The 20,342-nt window shown below is 44.0% G+C and overlaps 1 protein-coding gene across 7 annotated transcripts in view; it reads left to right on the forward strand.

Moving 5' to 3' along the window:
• The first annotated feature begins 253 nt into the window (after positions 1-253).
• Positions 254-20,342, forward strand: part of PPP1R9A (protein phosphatase 1 regulatory subunit 9A) — a 132,915-nt gene continuing 112,826 nt past the window's right edge. For 3 of the 7 annotated variants that reach the window (XR_008208866.1, XM_052692376.1, XM_052692378.1), the window contains exons 1-2: positions 558-751; positions 1,730-3,381. Coding sequence is in view for 6 of the 7 variants with exons in the window: in XM_052692376.1 (XP_052548336.1) it covers positions 1,921-3,381 (1,461 nt within the window). In the remaining variant the exon portion in view is untranslated. Of the gene's footprint in view, positions 358-554; positions 752-1,729; positions 3,382-20,342 lie in introns of those variants that run through there. The other 4 variants (XM_052692377.1, XM_052692379.1, XM_052692380.1 and 1 more) reach the window with 4 other exon arrangements.

A 20,342-nucleotide genomic window follows, 5' to 3' on the forward strand; every position in this document is an offset into this window, starting at 1 on the left:
TCGACCCGCAGCGAATCTTCGGTGCCGCTCCCGCCAGCGGTTCCCACAGCGGCTGGAGGCGGCGGTCGCCGCCGCGCGCTGCCAGCACTGCGCCCTCCCCGCGGAGCCGGGCACACCACTCGCCGGCCTGGCGCCCCGCTCCCCGGGCCGCAGGCTGAAACCGGCGCCCCGGGGGGCGGCGAGGCTCGGCGCTCCCGGTGGGGCCGCGGCGTGGCGGTGGCGTGCCAGCAACCTGCTGGCGGCCGAGCCCGGCCCCGCCGCTCGGCGGTAACCGCCCGGGGCCGGACTGCGGCGGGAGCGCGGCCGGCCGCCTCCCCGCCCCCGCGGCGGAGCGAACCACTGCGGCCCGTCCCGGAGGTGAGGCACCTGTCACCCGGCGGCGGCGGGCGGGCGGCGGCGACGGCGGCTCGTGGCGCGTCTCGTGGCGCGTCCCGCGGCGGGCGGGGGCCGCGCGGCGCAGCGCCGTGCCGTGCCGTGCCGTGCCGTGCCGTGCCGGGGAGGCGGGAGGCGGGCGGGAGCGCGGCTGCAGCGGGGTGCGGCGGCTTTCCTCCCCCGCGCTGCCGCCACGGGTGTGCGTGCGGAGCCGTGTCGGTGCCCCGGCCGCCGCCGCCGCCTGCAATGGCGTTGAGGCGCCGCGGCGGTCGCTGCCTCCTGTCGGGCGGGCGGCGGCAGCGCTCCTGCGGAGAGCCCGAGGAGCGGCGGGGGCAGCGCTGAGGAGGGCGCTGGCGGAGCCGCGGCGGCTCCCGGCCGGGTAAGGCGGCGTAGCGCGGGGTGGGCGACGCGGGGGAGCTCGGCAGCGCGTTTTCGTTAACCGGGGCTCGGCCGGGCGAGGTGCTGCTCGCCGGACCCGCGCCCGCCCACGAGGAACCGCCGCGGGGCTCCGAGCCGTCCGCTCGGCTTAAGTTCCTTTCCATCGGCGTCGCCGCCGATAGCGGGTCGGTGCGCGCCCGCGCTGCGGGGCCTCCATCCGCTCCCGCGGCGATCCGCCACCCGCTCGGATCCGGGCAGCGGCGGCCGCCGTCCCGCAGCGCCCAAGACGGGCTGGCGCGCACGGGCGGCGGAGGCGCGAAGCGAGCTGCGGCGGGCGGGAAGCCCTGCGGGCCGGCAGCCCCCAGGTGCGGGCCGGGCTGCGCGGGGCCGGGCGGGGTGCCGCGGCGCTGCTCGGCACCGGGCAACTTTGTGCGAGAGGATCGCGTTTCCCCGAGCGCCTCTTCGAGCGAGGGCGCTAACGGCGGGTTCCCTCGGGCTGCCGGGTCTGCTTTGGAAGAGCCCCTGGGCGCGCGTTGAGTGTGATGGTATTCGTGCCTTTACGTTCCTCTGAGAGAGCGCGGGTTGTGGACTGCCTCGGGGAGCAGAGCCATTTGCACGGATTGCTTTGCATTACTGTATATATATTGCTGTAGTTTTATGTGTGCAACTCAGACGTTTGCGATGTCTGACTTTTAGAAAAGCTCAATAACAGAAGTAGCGATGTTTCTCATAGTGTGTTGCCTTTCCCGTGTGTGTGTGTGTTCGTGACACGATACTTCTTGGGAAATGACAATCTGCTCTCACACTATGGAACACCGAATTTGCAGTGAGAAAGTTCTCGTATGTTTGTGTGTCATTAGGTTGTATTTTTTACGTTATTTTTAGTAAATACGTCAGATAACTAAAGGGAGATAATGGCTTAGATTAAAAGAGGAGCAAGTGCATGGCATGATTGAAAACACCCCACTTTCTTTTGCAGGTTGAGCCTGCCGCTGCTCTGGGAAGGCCTGGGCTGTGCTGCTGTGCCCGAGCTGGGTTAGCCCCTGCCTCCTGCCCTGCTGGGGATGGCCCTGCCAGGGGGCAGCACCTCCTGAGCCCGGGCTGGGACGGCTCACTTGAGTGCGGCTCTGTGGAAACTATGTGAGCTGGTTCTGCTCTCCTGAAGTAAACATGATGAAAACGGAGTCTTCGGGAGAAAGATCGACCCTCCGAAGTGCCTCTCCTCACAGGAATGCTTACAGAACTGAGTTCCAGGCGCTGAAAAGCACCTTTGACAAACCGAAATCAGATGGAGACCCAAAAACGAAAGAGGAAGGAGAGGCCTCTCAGAGCAGGGGGAGGAAATATGGCTCAAATGTCAATAGGATTAAGAACTTATTCATGCAGATGGGCATGGAGCCCACTGAAGGTGTTGGAGCTGCCCCCAAAACCAGGGGGAAGGGTGGCCCTCCATCACCTCAGAGACGAAACAGGCCCAAAGAGTTTGTAGAGAAAGCAGATGGTTCAATTGTAAAATTGGAATCTTCTGTTTCAGAGAGGATTAGCAGGTTTGACACCATCCATGATGGCCCTTCTTACTCCAAGTTTACCGAAACGCGCAAGATGTTTGAGCGCAACGCTCATGATGTGGGACACTCCAATCGCTATTCCCCAAAGAAGGAGAGGGCGGTTTCCAGCGAGCTGGCAGAGGAGTGGTGCAGCTCCAAGTTGCACAGGGGCAGCACTGACTCCCTGGACAGCCTCAGCCCCAGGACGGAGACTGTCTCTCCAACTGTGAGTCAGCTCAGTGCGGTTTTTGAAAACGCCGACTCACACAACGTTGTTGTTTTGGAAAAGTCAGAGAACAATGAAGAATACTCCGTAACCGGTCACTACCCGCTCAACCTGTCATCCAGCGTCACTAACATCTCTTCCCCTGTTGGAAACCTTGAGGGCTTCAGTCCTTTGAAGGATGCCGGCACGTGGTCTCCGCCAGCCAAGCAGGGATCCGGCACGATGTCTGCTGAGCACTCTCAGCATAACAGCGCGCCTCCTGCACTGAGACAGAAGGCGACCACAGGCACTGTGTCGGGTTCAAAAACAGCCGAAGAAGTCAAGAAGAACACAGAACCAAGTGCTGATTCTGTTGAGAGCCCTGGGGTCAGTCAACAGGATCTGGTGCTTGACCGCGAAAAGTCTGCGGACAGTTCTGCGAGGAGTAAGGCAAAAACAGATGCAGAAATTTTGTTGCGACAAAAGGAACATTCAGAAAATGCAGAGGGTATTGCTGATAGACCTGAAGCTGCAGAAATACAAAGAAATTTAGTTTCAGGGGGTGATTTGGCAGCAGATGCTGCTTCAGACACTGCTGAGACCCATTATGATGAGGCAGGTGAGAAAGAAGTGCATGAAGATGGGAATAATTTCCAGAGTTCCCACGTGTACATGCATTCTGACTACAACGTGTATAGGGTACGATCGAGGTATAACTCTGACTGGGGGGAGACAGGGACAGAACAGGATGACCAGGATGACAGTGATGAGAATAACTGTTACGAACCTGATATGGAATACTCGGAGATTAATGGATTGCCAGATGAAGATGAAATCCCAGCCAACAGAAAAATACAGTTTAGCCGTGCTCCGATTAAGGTAAAGTTTCCTTCATTCTTTTCCAGCAGTTTGGTTCATTTTCAAAGACAACTTGTCTTGAAATACATTCTGACAGTTGAACTTGTACTGATTGTGGAGGATCTTTTGATAGCCTTTTTTTGCAGTCAGCCTGTGAGTATAATCCTAAATGAAGTAAGCAAGCTGAGCTCTGATTAGCTTGTGTCATTTCCTAGGTTGCTTGGTGGCTATCTGAGCTCGCTGAAATTGAGAATGGAGGTTCGGGAGTCTGGAGTCTGAGAATTGTAACATGCATATTTTGATGGACAACTGAACTGTAATCACATGGTGAGCATAGGAGAGGGTGTTTGGTGGCCTTTGTGCTGATTGTTGTTGTTGTTTTTTCTGTTGAAACTTCAGCTTCTTTAGATTGGATGGCTTTGCTTCAGCTCTCAGATATTCCAAAGTCACTGTGTTTACACACTGTGCCATGAAGTACAGTGTGCTGTCGTAGAGTGGCTCTGTCTCAGTAGCAGAGGGCAGTTACTGTTCTGCATCTGAATTAGTATCACCTTTTCTAGTAGCGTTTTTACTTCTTAAAACCTTATTAAATCTTAATATGGATATTTAGTGTATGCCAGTGCAAGTAAGGAGCTATGGAAAGGTGGAAGTCAGCTGCCTGTAACACCTAATGAAGGCAGAGTTTCTTGCAGAGTTCTTCCAGGTGTGTTCTTGAACACCTTGAAACTGCAGGCAAGAATGCAGACTATTTCGGGTATTTTCAGCTAGAAAGAAATAACTAGTCATGTTTTTGTAGCAGTATTTCTCTGTGGAGTCCTGGAGTTATGTACAGAAGCACTTTATTTCCATGTTATGTTTAATGAACATCCAGAAACAGTCATTTTTTTCAGAAAGGGCTCTTGAAAGGCTAAATGGGGTGAAGTACTTGAAGTGTGCACATTTTTAAATCAAAGATCTTTCACCAAAATGCACTTTATTGTTTCTGTGTGAGTTCAGTAATGAAAATTACAAAGTCAACTAAAAAAATTTTACTATTGAATGTGAAGTAATGTTGTTTACAAAACTTGTGTTTGCACCACCTGTGGTTTGTATTAGCATAAGGTATGCATAGCTGTGCTAGGAAACCTCAGTCTGAATGAAGCAAGCAAGTTTTGGCATCCATTAATTGTGGTATGGAGAAAGGGGAATGGCCGTGTGCTCTTCGTGCTTGGAGGGGACCATTCTTCAGACTGAAACAAAATATTCAGTGCCAAAATAATGGATTTTTTGTTGTTGTTAGTATTTTATTCAGGCTGGTGTCATTGACCAAAAATTCCAGCAGTGTTTGTGCTCCCTCTGGATTATTCATGTAATTAAGTGAGCTGAATTTCTTTAAATTTTTTGGAGATGAAGCAGAGAAAACTTCTGTTACACAGGATTCTGGAAGGTGCCCCCTCCCTCTCCTTCCCCTCTTCTGGCTGCACTAGCACATAAGATGACTTCTCTGTCTTCTAGAAGCAGTGAACACAAATTGGCTTTATTATGTTTATTATAGATAGGAAAGATAAGAATTTGGAAAGCAACCACAGTGATGTTAGTACGGATGGTAGGGTTTTCTGCCCTTGCTGCTTTGAAAGGGCTCAGAGGAGCACTGACAGGGGTGCGTTGCTGTGCTCTGTCTGAATTATTGTCAAATATTCTCTTGTTCTTTAATTTTTCTGCTCAGGAGCTTCATGCTATGTTTATGTCATATGATATATTATCAAGAGATAATAAGAGTCCATCAGAAAAATGCTTGAATAATGAAAGAGTATACCTGTTGTGGGTTTTGGAATAAGGCATTCTTGCTTGCCCAAAGTAAAAGAATCGTATCTTTAATTCTTTTAGCATCTTCACTGTAGCCAGGAGGAAAGCAGAATAAAAGTTGCATTGAGAGAAAGCAATGCAGGAGGGGTGATGTGCTGTGTCCTGTGTCCCTCAAGCACATGCAACCTGTTGGCCACATGGGGAGGAAGAAGCGAGACCTCACAGGAGGAGGAAGTATAGCCAAGTCGTGGAGGACAGCAAGCTGCTTGCCTGCCCTTCCCCATGGCCTGCCTGGCTGTGCTGCTGCAGGCAGGGAGCTGGGATGGCAGCTGGGGACAGAAACTTGTCCCTGTGGGCTCCTGTGTGGCCTCTTTGATGGCCTCGCTGATTCAGCACGCTGCAAGGAGGCTGAGAGCTGCCTTTGGGGAGCAGCTTCTATCCAGCAAATACCTATCAGTGATCAGTGCACAGAGTCCTCCAGTCCCCCCTTGCATTTGTACCATACACATTCAGCAGGCAGGCCACTTTAGCTGTATGTTGCAGGGATGCCTGCTAGCAGAAGAGTGTAAGAATTTTTCCAGTTTTGGCCATTTCATGTATTAGAATATCTTCTTTCATTAATACTTATCTGAAACTTTGCCATACACATACTGTGTGTGAGAGAGGAAAACACAAAGCAATTTAGGAGTATTTTCTGAACTGCTGAAAACTGTTAAGCCTTTATTAAAATGAATCAATTTGTGCTTAAATGCTCCGGTAGGTAGCAGTTCCACCCAGTGCTGATTTCACAGTATCATACCTCCATTTTCCTACAGGTGAGCTTTGAAATAATAAAATCAGAGTGTGAATTTGTAACCTGTGAAATGAGTGGGTAGTATCCTAAAGTTGTTACTCGAGGGTCTCAGCAGCAGAAACATCTTTGAATCAGTAATGGTTTTTTTTTGTTCCGTGCAAATTTTCAGGGAGGTGTCTAAGAAATACATGAAAAGAATGCTAAGATGGAAGAGCAGAGATTCTGCCACCACTTAGGGGAACTGCTTTGTTGCATTAGTGGAGATGCTTTGGACTATGACAAACATTGAGATACAGACAGAAAGGTGAACAAATAAAACCTTATTCATCCAACTGAAGAAAGATTGAATTCTGCTTATCACCTGAGCAGGAAACTGGTTTGGAAACTCGCTCTGGAAAGAAGCACACAGGACAGTGGATACGGGAAATTCCTCTGTTGCAGACTGTGATTCACTGTCACCCATCCTATGCTCCATGGGACCTCACTGTAGGTCTGTGGGGTTATGCTGACCTCAGCTCTCCTGCAGTTGGTGGCTGCATGGGACTGTCTCTGTCTGGGTGAGTTTCTTGGTTCTTGGAGCACTGCTTCCCTGCTCTGAGCAGGTGTGCGCTCTGTGCTGATCATAGAAACGTTCCAAAGGGAGGCAAGGAGGAGCTCCTAGTGGGAGTGAGCATGAGTCTGCATGTTGCTGAGCAGGGTTTGTGCACATTGATTGCATGTGGAGTGTCTGCGTAGCAATATGGAGGCCTTGGTCAGCCCTGGATTGTTCTTGTGAGGTGTTTAGTATCTGCTCAGTGGCAGAGCTGAAACTCCCAAGTGTAAGAAGTGAAAACGTTCTGTAGGTGTGATGAGAAAGAAATGTAATCAAGTGATTTTCTCAGGGATGCTTTTCTACCAAAAAAAAAAGGAAAAGCATGGAATTTCTGTGGCTTGTTGGCCATTTGTTGAGTTTTGCTGGGTTGCCTGGGAGTTCAGTTATATGCTGCATCCTAGACATTATGGGATTATTAGGCAGGGCTGGCCAGCAGCACGATTCATTAACTCTTAATTTCCATTTGTTGAAGTGTGGAAAGTGTATTAATCGTCCACGTGTATCATAGACTTTTTTTAAAAAGAACCATCTTTCCTCCATCTTGGATAGAATTAGGGTGGAAGGTTAATGCCTACCTCTCTTCCTCCTTTCAATTCTGGTGTACCAATAGCTGATGGTTGCATCTCCAGCAGATACCCTATTTCTTGCACAAGGAATGTGATAAACCAGTCAAAGCTGCTTGCAGAAATTGATGTCTGCTGCACGGACTGTGCCCAGCATGGCTGAGGGCAGGGAGCAGGCAGACCACCGGGTGGGTGGGAGGGAGCTCGGGGTGCAAGGATGGCGCCATGCAGTTTCAGGATCGCACAAAGCTTCCTCGGGGGACCTTGTATTGTAGGATCTATGGGAGAGGACTTAATGGGAGTGAAGCATGTTCAGTGGATGGGACATCCGTACTGCATCTAATTTCAGACAGAAGAGTTATAATCTCTGGTGTCCATGCTTCATGGGCTGCTCCTCCCTCTTGTTGTTCAACCTAAGTACCGCATTTCAGCTTTCCAGATTGTGTTTTGTTCCCATCGTCATCAGCAATCTGATTTTGTGCTTCACTCTTTTTTTCATGTGAGCCTCTGAAGAGGTTTTCCCAGAAGTGCTGTGACTGAACATCAGTTTAAATATAAATGACATTTGTATCTCTCGTTGTTTCAAAATTTCTTAGGAACTGCATGCTGTTTTTTTCTCAGTAAATAATCAATTCCAGGAGTACCTTTTTTTTCTTTACTTATTCCTCTTTTTATCTCACTAACCCTTATTCAGGTTTCTAAATGCTGGTGAAGAGTGAATCTGAAACAGTTTGACACTACAGTCACTTTCGTAATTTTTGCTGTCCAAAATATTGACCAGTAAACATAAAAATAAAGTATACTTGCAATGTTGTCAAATTTTAGTGTTGAAAAAGGAAGTATTTCTTTGCTGATTCAATGTTTAGTGTGACATTTATCCACTGCTAAAATCTTGATCAAGTGTTTTTTTGGTTCACAGCAGTCATAAGTGAAGGTTACTTTCCCACAGACAATAATGGTCCCAGGTGCCCACCTTGCCAATGCTTCTAATTGTGTTTTACTTGAGTGACTATGGAATTGGGTTTAGATGATCTCCATGTGTCCCTTCCAGCCTGTGAGCTCATGGTTCTGTAAATGAAGTGGTCCTGGTGCATCTTAGGCGCTTCTTGAAGGCAGATGTCAAAGGAGAACTTGCAGAGGGATCCTCAGGATATCTGATATTTAAAACGAATAGTTTGGTTTTGAATGGGTTATTTAGGAATCCTTACAGAGAAATATGGATGTGCAACTTTCTTCTGAAGCCACTGGAAGAGTGTTTCCTTAAATCTGCTTCTGCTGTGTCTGTTATTTGCTTACAACAGGAGGAATGGAAGGCAGCTTTGACTGTACTGAGGGACATGGTTTAGTGGGAAATACTGGTGGCAGGTGGATGGTTGGACTGGGTGATCTTAGGGGTCTTTTGCAGCCTCACTCATTCTATGACTCCATGAAACTAGGAATTAAGTGGGCTTAGGCTCTGTTGCCAATTTCTGCGGTAATACTGAATGTGACACTGAACCTTTATGCAGATGTTTGAACTCCATAAAACAAGCAGAAAGTTGTTTAACAGCTCAGTTAATTTTCAGTTCTAAAATAGCTTGGGGTACTGAGCTCATGCTTAGGTAGCTTGAAACACACTGTGTAAAATGGCTTTATGCGTTTTTTCAGGTGCTACAAACTGTGGGAAAATCTACAGACTAAGTAGTAATAAAATGTGCTATATTGCAGAGATAATGATGCAAACTTTGACTATTTGTGAAAGTTAACAGCTTAAAACTAGCTTCTTTGTTCTGGTAGTAGAATATATGGAGTTTTTCTGGGACCCAGCTCTATATTTCAGTTACGTTTGTTACAAGAAATCTTGGCAAAACATTTTGTATATTTTGTCAGGGAAGGGAACAAAAAGTTGGCATTTTCCTGTAAGAAGGCTGGGTGCTCTCAGGTAGAGAGCAGCAAGATGAAACATTACAGAGCAAGTTGCTATTTTAGACATTAAAAGGCAAGTCTCTTCTGCATAGTTATATCATGTGAAGTATGTTATTGAGCTGGAATTGTATGCTTTCACTGTCTGGGAGCCTTGGCACATGATAATTTTAAATGTGGAAGAGTTTTCTCATATTAAATATAGAGGAAATCATATTGGAGCACAGTGGATGGAATAAAGCTATTTGTCTATCACAGAGTGTTGTGGAGACTTGAATTGCACTGCTAGGGCCAGGGACCAGTTATTCCTGGCTGCTGTGTTCATACGCAGATAGTGAACTAAACAGAAACACTGTTCCTTTGAACTTGGTTTTATAAGCACAGAGGACATTCTAGAAGAGCCATTTGTAGAAAAAGAGTTTGCACTGTGTGATTGATTGAATGAATCAGAGGTTTATGTGGTTCAAATTGAAAGGGTTTCCAATTAAAGGTTTTGAATTTCAGATATGCCGACTGAGAAGCTGTAGGGAAATGGATTGAAATGAGGTAAACCAGAGCACCAAGGGAGCTAACGGTGGGGTTCTTGGAGCCTCTCACATTCAGAATATGCATTCCAGAAAAAGGCAGAGTACATGAGCCGAAGAATTGCAGATCTGACTACAAGAGAAGTCAGCCAAAGAGAATAGCAGAAGCTAGCCAAGAATTTGCAAGGAGTGGCAAAAGTGGTTGTTGAAAAAATGGAAGTTGCCATAGAGTTCAGAAGTTTTAAAGCGTGAGTAAGATGGTGCCAGAAGTCAAGCAGAGTTTGACCTTGTAAAGGAAAATAATCTGCCTAGTGAAAAGCTGTTTATCCATGGTATATATAACAGGAGGGGAAGTGAGACATCACGCAGTAAGCGTGAGGTTATGGTTAGAGCTATCACTCTACAGTACACACAGTGTAATTGTGCCTTCTTTTTTAGTACAGTTGGTCAGGTGCAACATGGAGTCAGGGTTTAGAGTGAAATAAATGTGCAAGAACAAACTCTTGCAGTGAAAGTTCTTGTGGTGAAATAAAGATGAACAGAAGTTCTAGCACTCAGGTTGGATGGTGGTTGGAAGGAAGAAGTTGTATTTCAGAAAGTCTTCTAAAATACATTTCAAAACAAAAAGAACATACAGCAATTTAAAAATGGAGATGGGATTTAACTGTAAAAGAGCAAAACTGGCTGTTTATCAAAACATACTGAAGAGATGCTTTTGGCAGCTTGAAAATTATTAATCTCTTTTTCTGTCTTATAGCAAAGCAATGAAGAAAAAACGAATAATCAAAGGCAGGGAGGCAAATGGGAAAATAGAATACATCTGGATGAATTTATGAGAGGTAGTGTATGTCAGGTTAAATTAGTGTCTGCCTTTGATAAGGTAGAGCAATTGAGAAATTTCAGTAGTCCTGTCTTAGGAGGCTGGAGCATGCTAGCAGCAGTTGTTCATGTCAGCAAGTGGGGAGCCTTAGCATTGCATAGAGGGATTGTGGTAAAATATGGGTGACTGCGAGGACTTGAGTTGTGGATATGGATTTATGGGCTGCGCAGTTTGACTGCGAACCAATGACTCTTTTGTAGGGAGGGAGAATTAAGGAGAAAGCCACTCTGTGAGTAGCTTGCACAGAACAACAGCGGCAACCCGCAGTGTGATGCAGCTGTGAGGAGGGGAAATGGAATCCTAGGTACTTGAAGCAACATGTTTTGGTAGCGGCAGGGAATTCTGGATGTCCTTTTGTAACTCAATAAGGAGACTTCATCAGGACTGTGGTGGATTTTACCTCAGATGCGTGAGTTTGCAGGAGAGCTGCAGCAACTTGATGCTCTTAATCTTCCTTTTTCTTGGTTAGTTCTATCGTAAAACAGGAGGCTTAATAAATTTACCTTGCTCAATGAGGGATGGCGAAGTCTGAAAAAGAGCATAATAGCATCTCTGGTATATTCATAAAGAAAAACACTTGAGGACTAAGAGGCAGTGTTCCTCTTTTAAGGTGGAATGAAGTATTTTCCAGCTAAGATTAAAGAGTTGTAATAGCGAGCAATGGCACAGGCAATTTCCTTCTCTTTTCTTATGGTTCTAATAGGCCATTGTATTGTCTAGCAATGTCTATTAATTCTCCTCAGGTATGGAATTTCCTTCAGCACTATTGAACTTACAGGCCATGAATAATCTATTAAAAAAGTAGCTGCTATTCCCGCAGTTAAATGGTACAAAATGATACCTGTTGTTCTCAGGTGTCCTTTTTATATAGTGAGTATTCTAGTGAGAGCTGAAGCTAATTTTACTCACTAAGTTGATTCAAGAGATCCGTGAGCTCCCTCAGATATTTCCCTACAGTAGAGTCAGTGGAAGGTGTGAATGCAGAATTCAGCTGTGTGCTCCGTGTGCTCTGTGTTAGCACACCTGCAGCAGTGCTTCTTACCCTGTGCACATCTGTAACTTTTTCATGTTCTTCTCTGCAGTTTCCATCTACCTGAGTATTCAGTGCATAATCTCAAGGACGTAAGATGCTGGTTCATGTTGAAAGGACATTTTTTTGAATTCACTCTATGCTGTATGTAGGCCTAGTGCCTTTAATTTCATAGCGTGTCTTACTATTCATGTTATTTTTCAAAAGCAATAAAGCCACAGAGGCTCCTGAAAGTCATATTACCAAACTCCTGCCTAATTCAGCTAGAGGTCGTGGTTTTCATGGTAAACAAGCATAGCGACGTTTTGTCCGGGTTTTAATCATTTTTGCATCTTTTAAATTTGCAGTCATTTTTTAAGATGGACTGGCATATTTAGGTACTCACATATTTAATCAGAATCTTCATATCTAGAGATATTCAAGTATATATTCTCCTGCTAGCTCTGCCTACCTGGGAGTCCAAAGATTGTTGTTTGTTAGCACTGAACTAAGTAATGTAGTGTAGACTTCATGTGCCTGTACTTCTTAACCGGAATAATCAGAACATTTGAATACTCCAGTTTTTTTACAAGGGCAGACCAGGGTGAACTGATGATTCTGGAGATTTTTGAGCACCCTAGAAAAAATATAACAGTCATAAGCAGGGCATTTAGAAATTACATTTAGATGTTGTACTGAGGAACATGGTTTAGTGGGGAAACATTGGTGGAAGGTGGATGGTTGAACTGGATGATCTTGGAGGTCTTTTCCAACCTTGGTGATTTTGTGATCCTTTGAAATGTGGCAAAGTGCAATAATGAAACTGAGAACATTTCAGTATGGTGTTAAAGAGCATGAGACTACCAGAGTGCACATCTTTTTCTTTTTCTTTGCCCAGCAGTTTCCTCTGAAAAAGTAGCTCAGTTTTGTCTCACCTCTGTAATCTGGTAGGCTGACTGAAAGCTATATTCTTTATATTTTCACATTGCTTTCATGTCAATATTTTAAGGTGTGCAAAGGAGGAAATACCATTAAATTGTGTTGATTTTTTTTCTTCTTTTCTCCTCATTGCCAGTTAAACAGTTTCCAGTCTTTGTAGCAGTTGATCAAAAATGATTACATACTGTATTTAAGTACAAGAGCATGATACAGTCATTACCAGTAAGTTTTCTCCATTAAAAAGGAGAAGTCACACTTGACCCGCCTGATAATCTTCTGCTATGAAATGACTGGCTGGGAGAATGAAGGGAGAGTGATAGGAATTTGTCTGCTTTCACTTCAGTGATGTCTCTGACTAAACAGCCTTATGGAGAAGCTGATGAAGTATGGCCTAGAAGAGCAGACAGTGAGGTAGCTTGAAAACTGACTGAGAATGGAGATGTCAGCTGATGGTAATAGGCACAGGAAGCACTTGGGCACTGCAGAGTCTGAGTCTGCATGGACCCGGAGCTCCTGCCTGCCTCAGCCATGCTGGGGTTAAGGCTTCATTTACCTCAGAAAATTAATTATGTTGCCAGTTGTGAACTCTGGCGAAGGAAGTTGCTGAATTACATCCAGAAGCAACTTTAATTTTGATATTGGTAAAATATAGAGTGAGCTCTTGTGTTGCTTATCAAATTGTGACATGGTTTAGTGATGGGATCAGTTTGATTTAGTGATATGTCTGATTGTTGTACTTGATGATCTCGATGGTCTTGATGGTCTTTTCCAACTTAATTGATTCTATGATTCTGTAACAACACGTGGTTCTGGAAATCCAAAGATGTTGCAGCAGTTCCCGTATGTTTTTCCCTGCATGTAGGATCATAGAATCATAGAATGGCTTGAGTTGGAAGGGATCCCAAGGATCAAGTTCCAACTCCCCTGCCACAGGCAAGGCCACCAACCTCCAAATCTGGTACCAGACCAGGCTGCCCAGGGCCCCATCCAACCTAGCCTTGAACACCTCCAGGGATGGGGCATCCGCAACCTCTCTGGGCAGCCTGTTCCAGCACCTCACCACTCTCCTCATTACTCTCTCTGTGAGGAACTTCCCCCGATGTCCAGTCTAAACCTTCCCTCCTTGAGCTGATGTAGTAATTACTTTTGTTTAAAAACATTTATTATAACAAGACCTCATTGAATACGGCTTGAGTCGTTACTTGTGGTCGTGGTGGAGTGTGGTCAAATAAAGATTTCCAGGATTTAGAAGGTTTTTTAATGTTTTTTACTATTCCTAAAACACATAAACATTTAGGTAGGGAAATTCTGGCTTGTTTTTTGAATTGTGAAGCTCTGCCCTTTCCTTTTTTCTCAATGCCTATAATGTATATTTAATTGCTAATTAGAGTCGTGGTGTTAAACACTGTAGAATGATATGACAGACCACGCTTCATTGTTCAACATGCTCACAATATTGAATTTTTCTGGACTTGAAACAATTACAGAGTATCTGCAGGGTGCTGCATTTTGCTGCCTTGAAAGAAAAGCAAAGGGAAGAACTGCAGCTGTGTTGGTGTGATGATGACTGGAGTGTCACCTTAATTGGTGACACAATTAATGACCTTTGCATGCATATATATCCATTACCCCTGACAGACAGTAGGTTTAGATTAAGGATTGTTAGTAGCCTTTCAATGTTTCCTGTTAACAAGAACTTGAGCATAGCAATATTTCCTGTTTCTCAGTCAAAATAAGTACCCAAAAAAGAGTTGAGGTTATTTTTGTGTTGTTGTGCCGTAGGATGAGCAGAATGACCTGAATTTACAAGCATTGTTGAGCAACGCGAAAAGATTTAGGAAATCTTTAAAGAAGTGTTAGTTAATGTCCACCAAGAGGAGACATTAAAGATGACCTGAGCAAAAATAAAACAGTTAAGGGGTGGTGTTCATTTGCAACAAAGGCAAAGCCCACTGATATTTTACATGTGATAGTGGCCTCAGTATGTGTGTTCCTGTTTCTGTCCTTAGCTGCTTAAGCTCTGCTGGGAATTAAGAGTGTGAATGTTCAGATGTGGCCGTGTGGCTGAGTTGGTGACTAATTCCGTGTTGTGCTGTACAACTTCACTACAGTCTCAAAATTGCTTTGTAAAATGTCTGGAGTTAGTAATGTTTGCTAGCTTCTCTACGAAATCATTTCTATAATGAAGGAAAGAAGGCATTCAGCTAATTTCATAAAACTCAGCAGCTCGCAGTAAGTTGGGATTGCTGGCATTTGATAATCCGTGGCATGCAGCGGTGCATCAGTAGTCCTGTGGTGCAGCGTTACCTGGAATTTACAATTGCACACTTTCTTTGCCATTTTGCCTCAGTCAATTGCAAGATGTTATCTGAGCACTGTTGTTTATGTATGTAGCGGGTCTGCTCTCTGCTCGTCTGCTCTTTCAGGTTTTTGCTCTGTATTGATTGTGGATATTTGCCAGAGTGCCATTATTGTTGTTGATGGCCTGGGACATCATTTTGGTTTCTGCTCTGTTATCTTGTTCTCTAGGGCTGTGTAATTGACATTTTGCATTACTTTAAACGTAGTGAAGAAAAAAAGAGGAGTATTTTATTTAAATTTTCAGTTTATGAGTTTTTGTCATTGTTTTACATACAGTCATCACTTGAAAGACAAGAATTTTCAGTGGTTCGTCTTATGTTGTTCTTTTTTGCAGAGTTTATCTTGGTAAAGCATTCTCTGTGGGCTACATTTGTGATTTCTTTATTTTGTGCCATTGCTGCATGGGCTTTCTTTCTCCATAAAAGTGGTTGTTAATCTGGAAAGATTCTTTTGTCTATTTCCATTTTGTTCAGGTTTTAACTGGAGTATTCTTTTGAATCAAGTAGGCCAGGCATCTGTTGTGGCTGTGCAGGTTCAGCAGTACGGCACTCTGCCCCCGTCTGTGCTGCGCTGTTCAGGGCAGTTCTGGTGCACCCTCAGGAGTGCACTTCAACTGATGGATATCTGCTCATTTGTCAACTGGAAGTTACTTTCTTTTGTGGGAGAATTTTAGTTCAAATGCTGCAGCTTGTGTAACTGCTGAAATTTTCCCTCAGTTATGCTCTGTTTTTTGGTATGACATAAAACTGATGTGGATGAGTATGATGTCACATTTTAGAGGCTGAACTTTGTGAATGCAAAACAGTTTCATTTTGCTCAGGCCTTCATGAACTTTATTTCTTAACTTCACATCAGCATCACTCTTTATTTACCTCACTCATGACACTTTTTATGTAAAGCCTTTCTATGTTTTTATTTTGTTACAATTTTCTACCAAGATCTTAATTCATTCTCTTTATAAGATTTAGCTCTAAATGATATATTATCTCAAAGTATATCATGTTTGAATACATAAAAATATCTCAGCGAGAAATAAATGATTTAGAGAGCAGTGGACATAAGAAATACATGGAATTTCCAGTTCATCATCTCGTGCTAGTTTGTGAAAAAGCGTTAGGTCAGAGCAGCATCAGTAAGTTATATTGCCATTAGTAAGCAGATCTTACTATTAATTTAAATAGATGTACCAGGAAGTGAATTTGCCTCAAGCTTTCTGCATTTGCTTATGTATGCATTTTCAAGTTTATCAGTTAAAATTTGTTTTAAAAAGTGTCTGTGAAATGTGTAGCTTCGTATCCATGGCAGCTCCAAATGCTGTTCGTTCTGATTGCACTCTTTGCTCCACAGATCTAATCTCACTCTTCATTGCTTTTGATAGCCTGCCTCTTCACTGTGTCAGACACCAGAATTTAGGTGTGCCATATGTTCTGCTGCAGTTGTCCTTGAACCTGGTTAAGCTGTGGCTGACACTTAAGGGGAGAGGAAGCTCCATCTGCTCTGGGCTGTGTTGCAGGGAATGCCCCTCCACCTGGGCAACTCGCCCAGGCACATCTGCTGACGGCCCTTTTTAAAATACACATCTGCACACCCAGAAAAGTAAGAATTGGAAGAACGCATTTATTTGTATATGCAGGTATTTGGCTAATAAAATGTTGTAGTAATTCATCAAAAGGTTTCGAAAGAGAAAATTTTGTCTTGAAAACTCTGTTAAATTCATCTTTGATAAACAGAATGGTCCCAAAGGTACTTGCTTTATATGCAAGAATTTTCACAGTGCAAGGCAAACCTGCTAGTAGTAAAAATGTCGATTAAGGGTGAGCATGGTGCAGTTTCTCTCTGGTACGTTTTGTTCTCTATTTAACAAGGCTGGTACTATAATAATGAAATACTAGATCAAATTCCTGGTCTTTTATACATGCTGGAATTCTAAGATACAGCTCCATTGATGACTCACTGAATACAAGCTGTCTTTTAATGGTTGGCTTGAATTGCTCTGAAAATGAAGGTCAACATTTTATCTTTTGTAGCAGAGAAGTGGGTCTGTCCCCTGCCCTCCTTTCAGTCCTCATATAGTTGTAGTATAAACTAACTTTAAAATACCTTTATGTGAACCAACTGCTGGTACTGATATCCACATCTGTGTATTTGGTGCAGAACTCAGTGCTACCATCAGAAATAAGGTGTTACGGGTTTTTGGGACTCCCTGGCATTGAGCAACCCTTCGTCCAGGTTAGCTTACTGGTACTGAGAGCAGATTTCCAGTATTTACAACACTGGTACCGAGAGCAGCTTTTCAGTATTTACGACACTGGCTTTGGTTCAGTTCACTGAGCTTGTTGCGAGAACTGCCGACGGCATGCGGGAGGGCACCAAACATGGGGTTGATGGAAGGGAGGAAATTCTGAGTTTATAGCAGCATTCACTGCCATGATGTATCTGGCCTAAAGCATCTGCAAGCCAACACTGGCTGAGGACAGTGCTGGACACTGTCATTACCATGCAGGCGAGTCCTGAGCGGGGGCTTCCACACCATTTGGTCAAGGCGTAAAGAATAGAAAATCAGGCATTACCTTAGCATGCATCTGTAACAGAGTAACTCTACAGACATAGTGATGAAAAAATAAAAAACCAAAACCTGAGAACTGTGGGGAGTACCGGTCTTTACTCTGCCCTGACTGTATTCCCATAGCAGCAGATGCTGGGAATTTCAGTCTGTTCTGCAAGGAGCCTTAAGACAGTGCTGAGCAGGTGGTCTGCTGTCTGCTTACACTGAGTAATGGTGAGATGGTCCTTTCATGCATTATAGGAGTTGTATTGGAAAGCTTGCTCCAGGTAGATCTCCTTGTAACAACAGATGATGCTGTGTTGGAAACAGTTTCAAAAGCAAGTAGTGCTCAAGTAAATTCAAAGCTGCCTCAAAAAAAGAGCAAATGACATAAAGTTCCTAGCTTTTAGTACTTCTTATGTAGAACTAAAAAAATGCCATGCTTTTTTTGGGTGACAGCTTCTAACAAATGCCATCAGCTTCGTGAAAGAATGTAATGCATTCAGTTGAAAGCAGCTCTTGATGAGATTAATTAGTAGTCAGCAAGTCTCCTTTGTGTTATCACATCACATCTCTAAGCTGATGAAGGAGATGCTAGGAAAACCTTTGTTACTGCTTAATGGAGTTTCTCAGTTTTGTGCTTAGTGATGGTGGAGTATATGAACTCTCTCTCATGAAGGCTGGCAACTTTTTCAGATCTGTTCCAAGTCTATAAATAATACTCATGGAAACTTTGGCTTGCCCAGGCTACTAGTAAAACAAATTGGAAGAATGCTAACCTTCTTTGGAGCACGTGCCTAGGAAGGAGAGTGGGGAATCAATTTTGTATATGGGTTGATAGTGATAGGATAAGGGGGAACAGTTTTAAAGTAGAAGAGGGGAGTTTTAGTTTAGATATTGAGGGAAGAATTTTCACGGAGAGAATGGTGAGGTACTGGCACAGGCTGCCCAGAGAAGCAGTGGTGCCCCATCCCTGAAGACATTCAAGGGCAGGTTGGATGGAGCTCTGGGGAACCTGATGTGATGGCAGGCTGCCCTACCCATGGCAGGGGGGTTGGAACTGAGTGCTTCTTGAGGTCCCAAGCCATTCTGTGACTCAAAACTTCTTCATTTCTCAGGACAGCTTCTACCTCATTGTGAGGTAGGTTAAATTGTGTGCTCTTCCATTCTTTCTGTTGAACACAGAACCAAAAAACATCTCTAGAGAAAGAATTTGCAGCTGGAAGAGGTATAAGTTAGAGAGGCTGCAGAACACCATACTGACTCGATGTGCTGGTCCTTGACTCTAGGGCAGGGCCATGACTGTTACTTATGCTTACTTACATGGTGCAGTACCCCTAAAATAATTTAATTTCCTGTGGGATTTTGTGGGAGTTTAAGGGCTCAGCTCCATATTTTTAATTCAGTCAACACAATAGTGTTGTATTTTGCTTTGACCAAATAAGAAGACCTTAAATACCTTACTGTGAGTAGTCTCTAGTTGGTGATAATAAACAGTGTTTGTTTCTCAAACCTCACTCCTCCCTGGATGCTTTTCCATGCTGTTTCCTTCCATTACAATGTCAATTGAAATCTGATTTCTCTTTTATGTTGTCTCTCCCATTATTTGCTTGAAGATGGTGCCTGAAAGGTGAGAAAGGAATCCAAACCTGAAGCACATCCCAAGGAAAAAAAAAATATAATTAGAACAGCACTGAATAGAGAAACTAGAATAATTTTAAATCCTGGATAACCAGAACAGGCTTTCTTATTCATGTCTTGAAACAGCCTTGTTTTTGATATACAGTCAGGGCTTTATCGAGATATTCACTTTGTGACCAGAATGTCTCTTTGTCTGCATAGTGAGTATAAACAAGCCCAGTAGATAACACTGTAGGGCAAGAAACAGCCAGGGGAAGATGAAATAGTTCTCAGTTATGCAGCTGGATTTGGTGGAAGAGATAGGAGTGGAATAGAGAGCTTCAAATTTTAATGCTAAAAATAAAACTCAGATAACTGCTTTTTGGGAACCTTACGATGATGATGATGAATGTTGTTAGAAGAAACTCTTTACAGTGTATGCTTACTGATCTACAGGTAAGGGAGGTACAGGTGAGATCTGTGGATAGAACCAGGAGTTGCAGCTGCATCTACTGAAGTGCTTAATCATTCCTGAACCATTTCTCCGTCCTTCACCGTTCGGATTCAGGAGAATTTCTGTGCAGTTTCCAGTGCCTTCAAGATGTACTTCACTCGCTGTAATAGCTCCTTAGTGAACATGAAGCCATGGCTGTCAAGAGTGGGATTACTGGCAATGATATCTTTGGCAGAACTGAAACTGTAATTAATACAGAGGAGGTAAAAGAAAGCACCTTGAGTTCTTAGTGTTGTTATTAAAATGCTGACTTTCTTCGCAGCAGCAATCCAACGTGACTAGATACTTGTTTGGAAATATTAGCTGTCATGGGTGTAATTACATGCTTGGCCAGTGGAAGGAGGAAACAAATTACAATTCTCTGAATCTGTACTTCTTTTCTTTGTATTGCGGTATCAAGCTATTTACAGGAAACAGAAAAGATTTAGGAGTGGGGAAGCATCCTGGGGAATGTGTGTATGTATTGCTGCAGGCAGCAGTACAAATTAGGTGTACCTGAATTAAAATGACCTGAATTAATAAGGGAGGTTGGTACCAGAGGCAGTCTGGTTGTAGCTTTTGGTGCTCAGCAAAGACTAGTCTACCTTGTCATGTTGTCATATTCTTTATCTTTTTTTCTAATATTATGTAAAATAAGCCAAATGAATTATCTGTACTTTGTCTGCCCAGATGTTAATTACTGATGGATTGATACAGAATTTACTAGCAATTCTGTGGTTGACAAGAGACTGTAAACACCAGCTGAATATTTTTTTTTTCCTGAGGAATGGAGAATGCACTTTGAGGTAGTGACACAGCATGGCTGGTTTCTGTAGAACTTATTTGATGGTTTCACAGTATTTTATTTATGGCAATTGAAGGACATGTTTAGAGAGCTTCCAATCAAAGTTCAACATTTGTGGTTGAAATGAGCATGCACGATTGTGTGTATGCAACTAAATAAGTCTGTGTTCCC

Source organism: Tympanuchus pallidicinctus, unplaced genomic scaffold (genome assembly GCF_026119805.1).
Source record: "Tympanuchus pallidicinctus isolate F22 unplaced genomic scaffold, pur_lepc_1.0 scaffold3, whole genome shotgun sequence".
Classification (NCBI taxonomy): domain Eukaryota; kingdom Metazoa; phylum Chordata; class Aves; order Galliformes; family Phasianidae; genus Tympanuchus; species Tympanuchus pallidicinctus.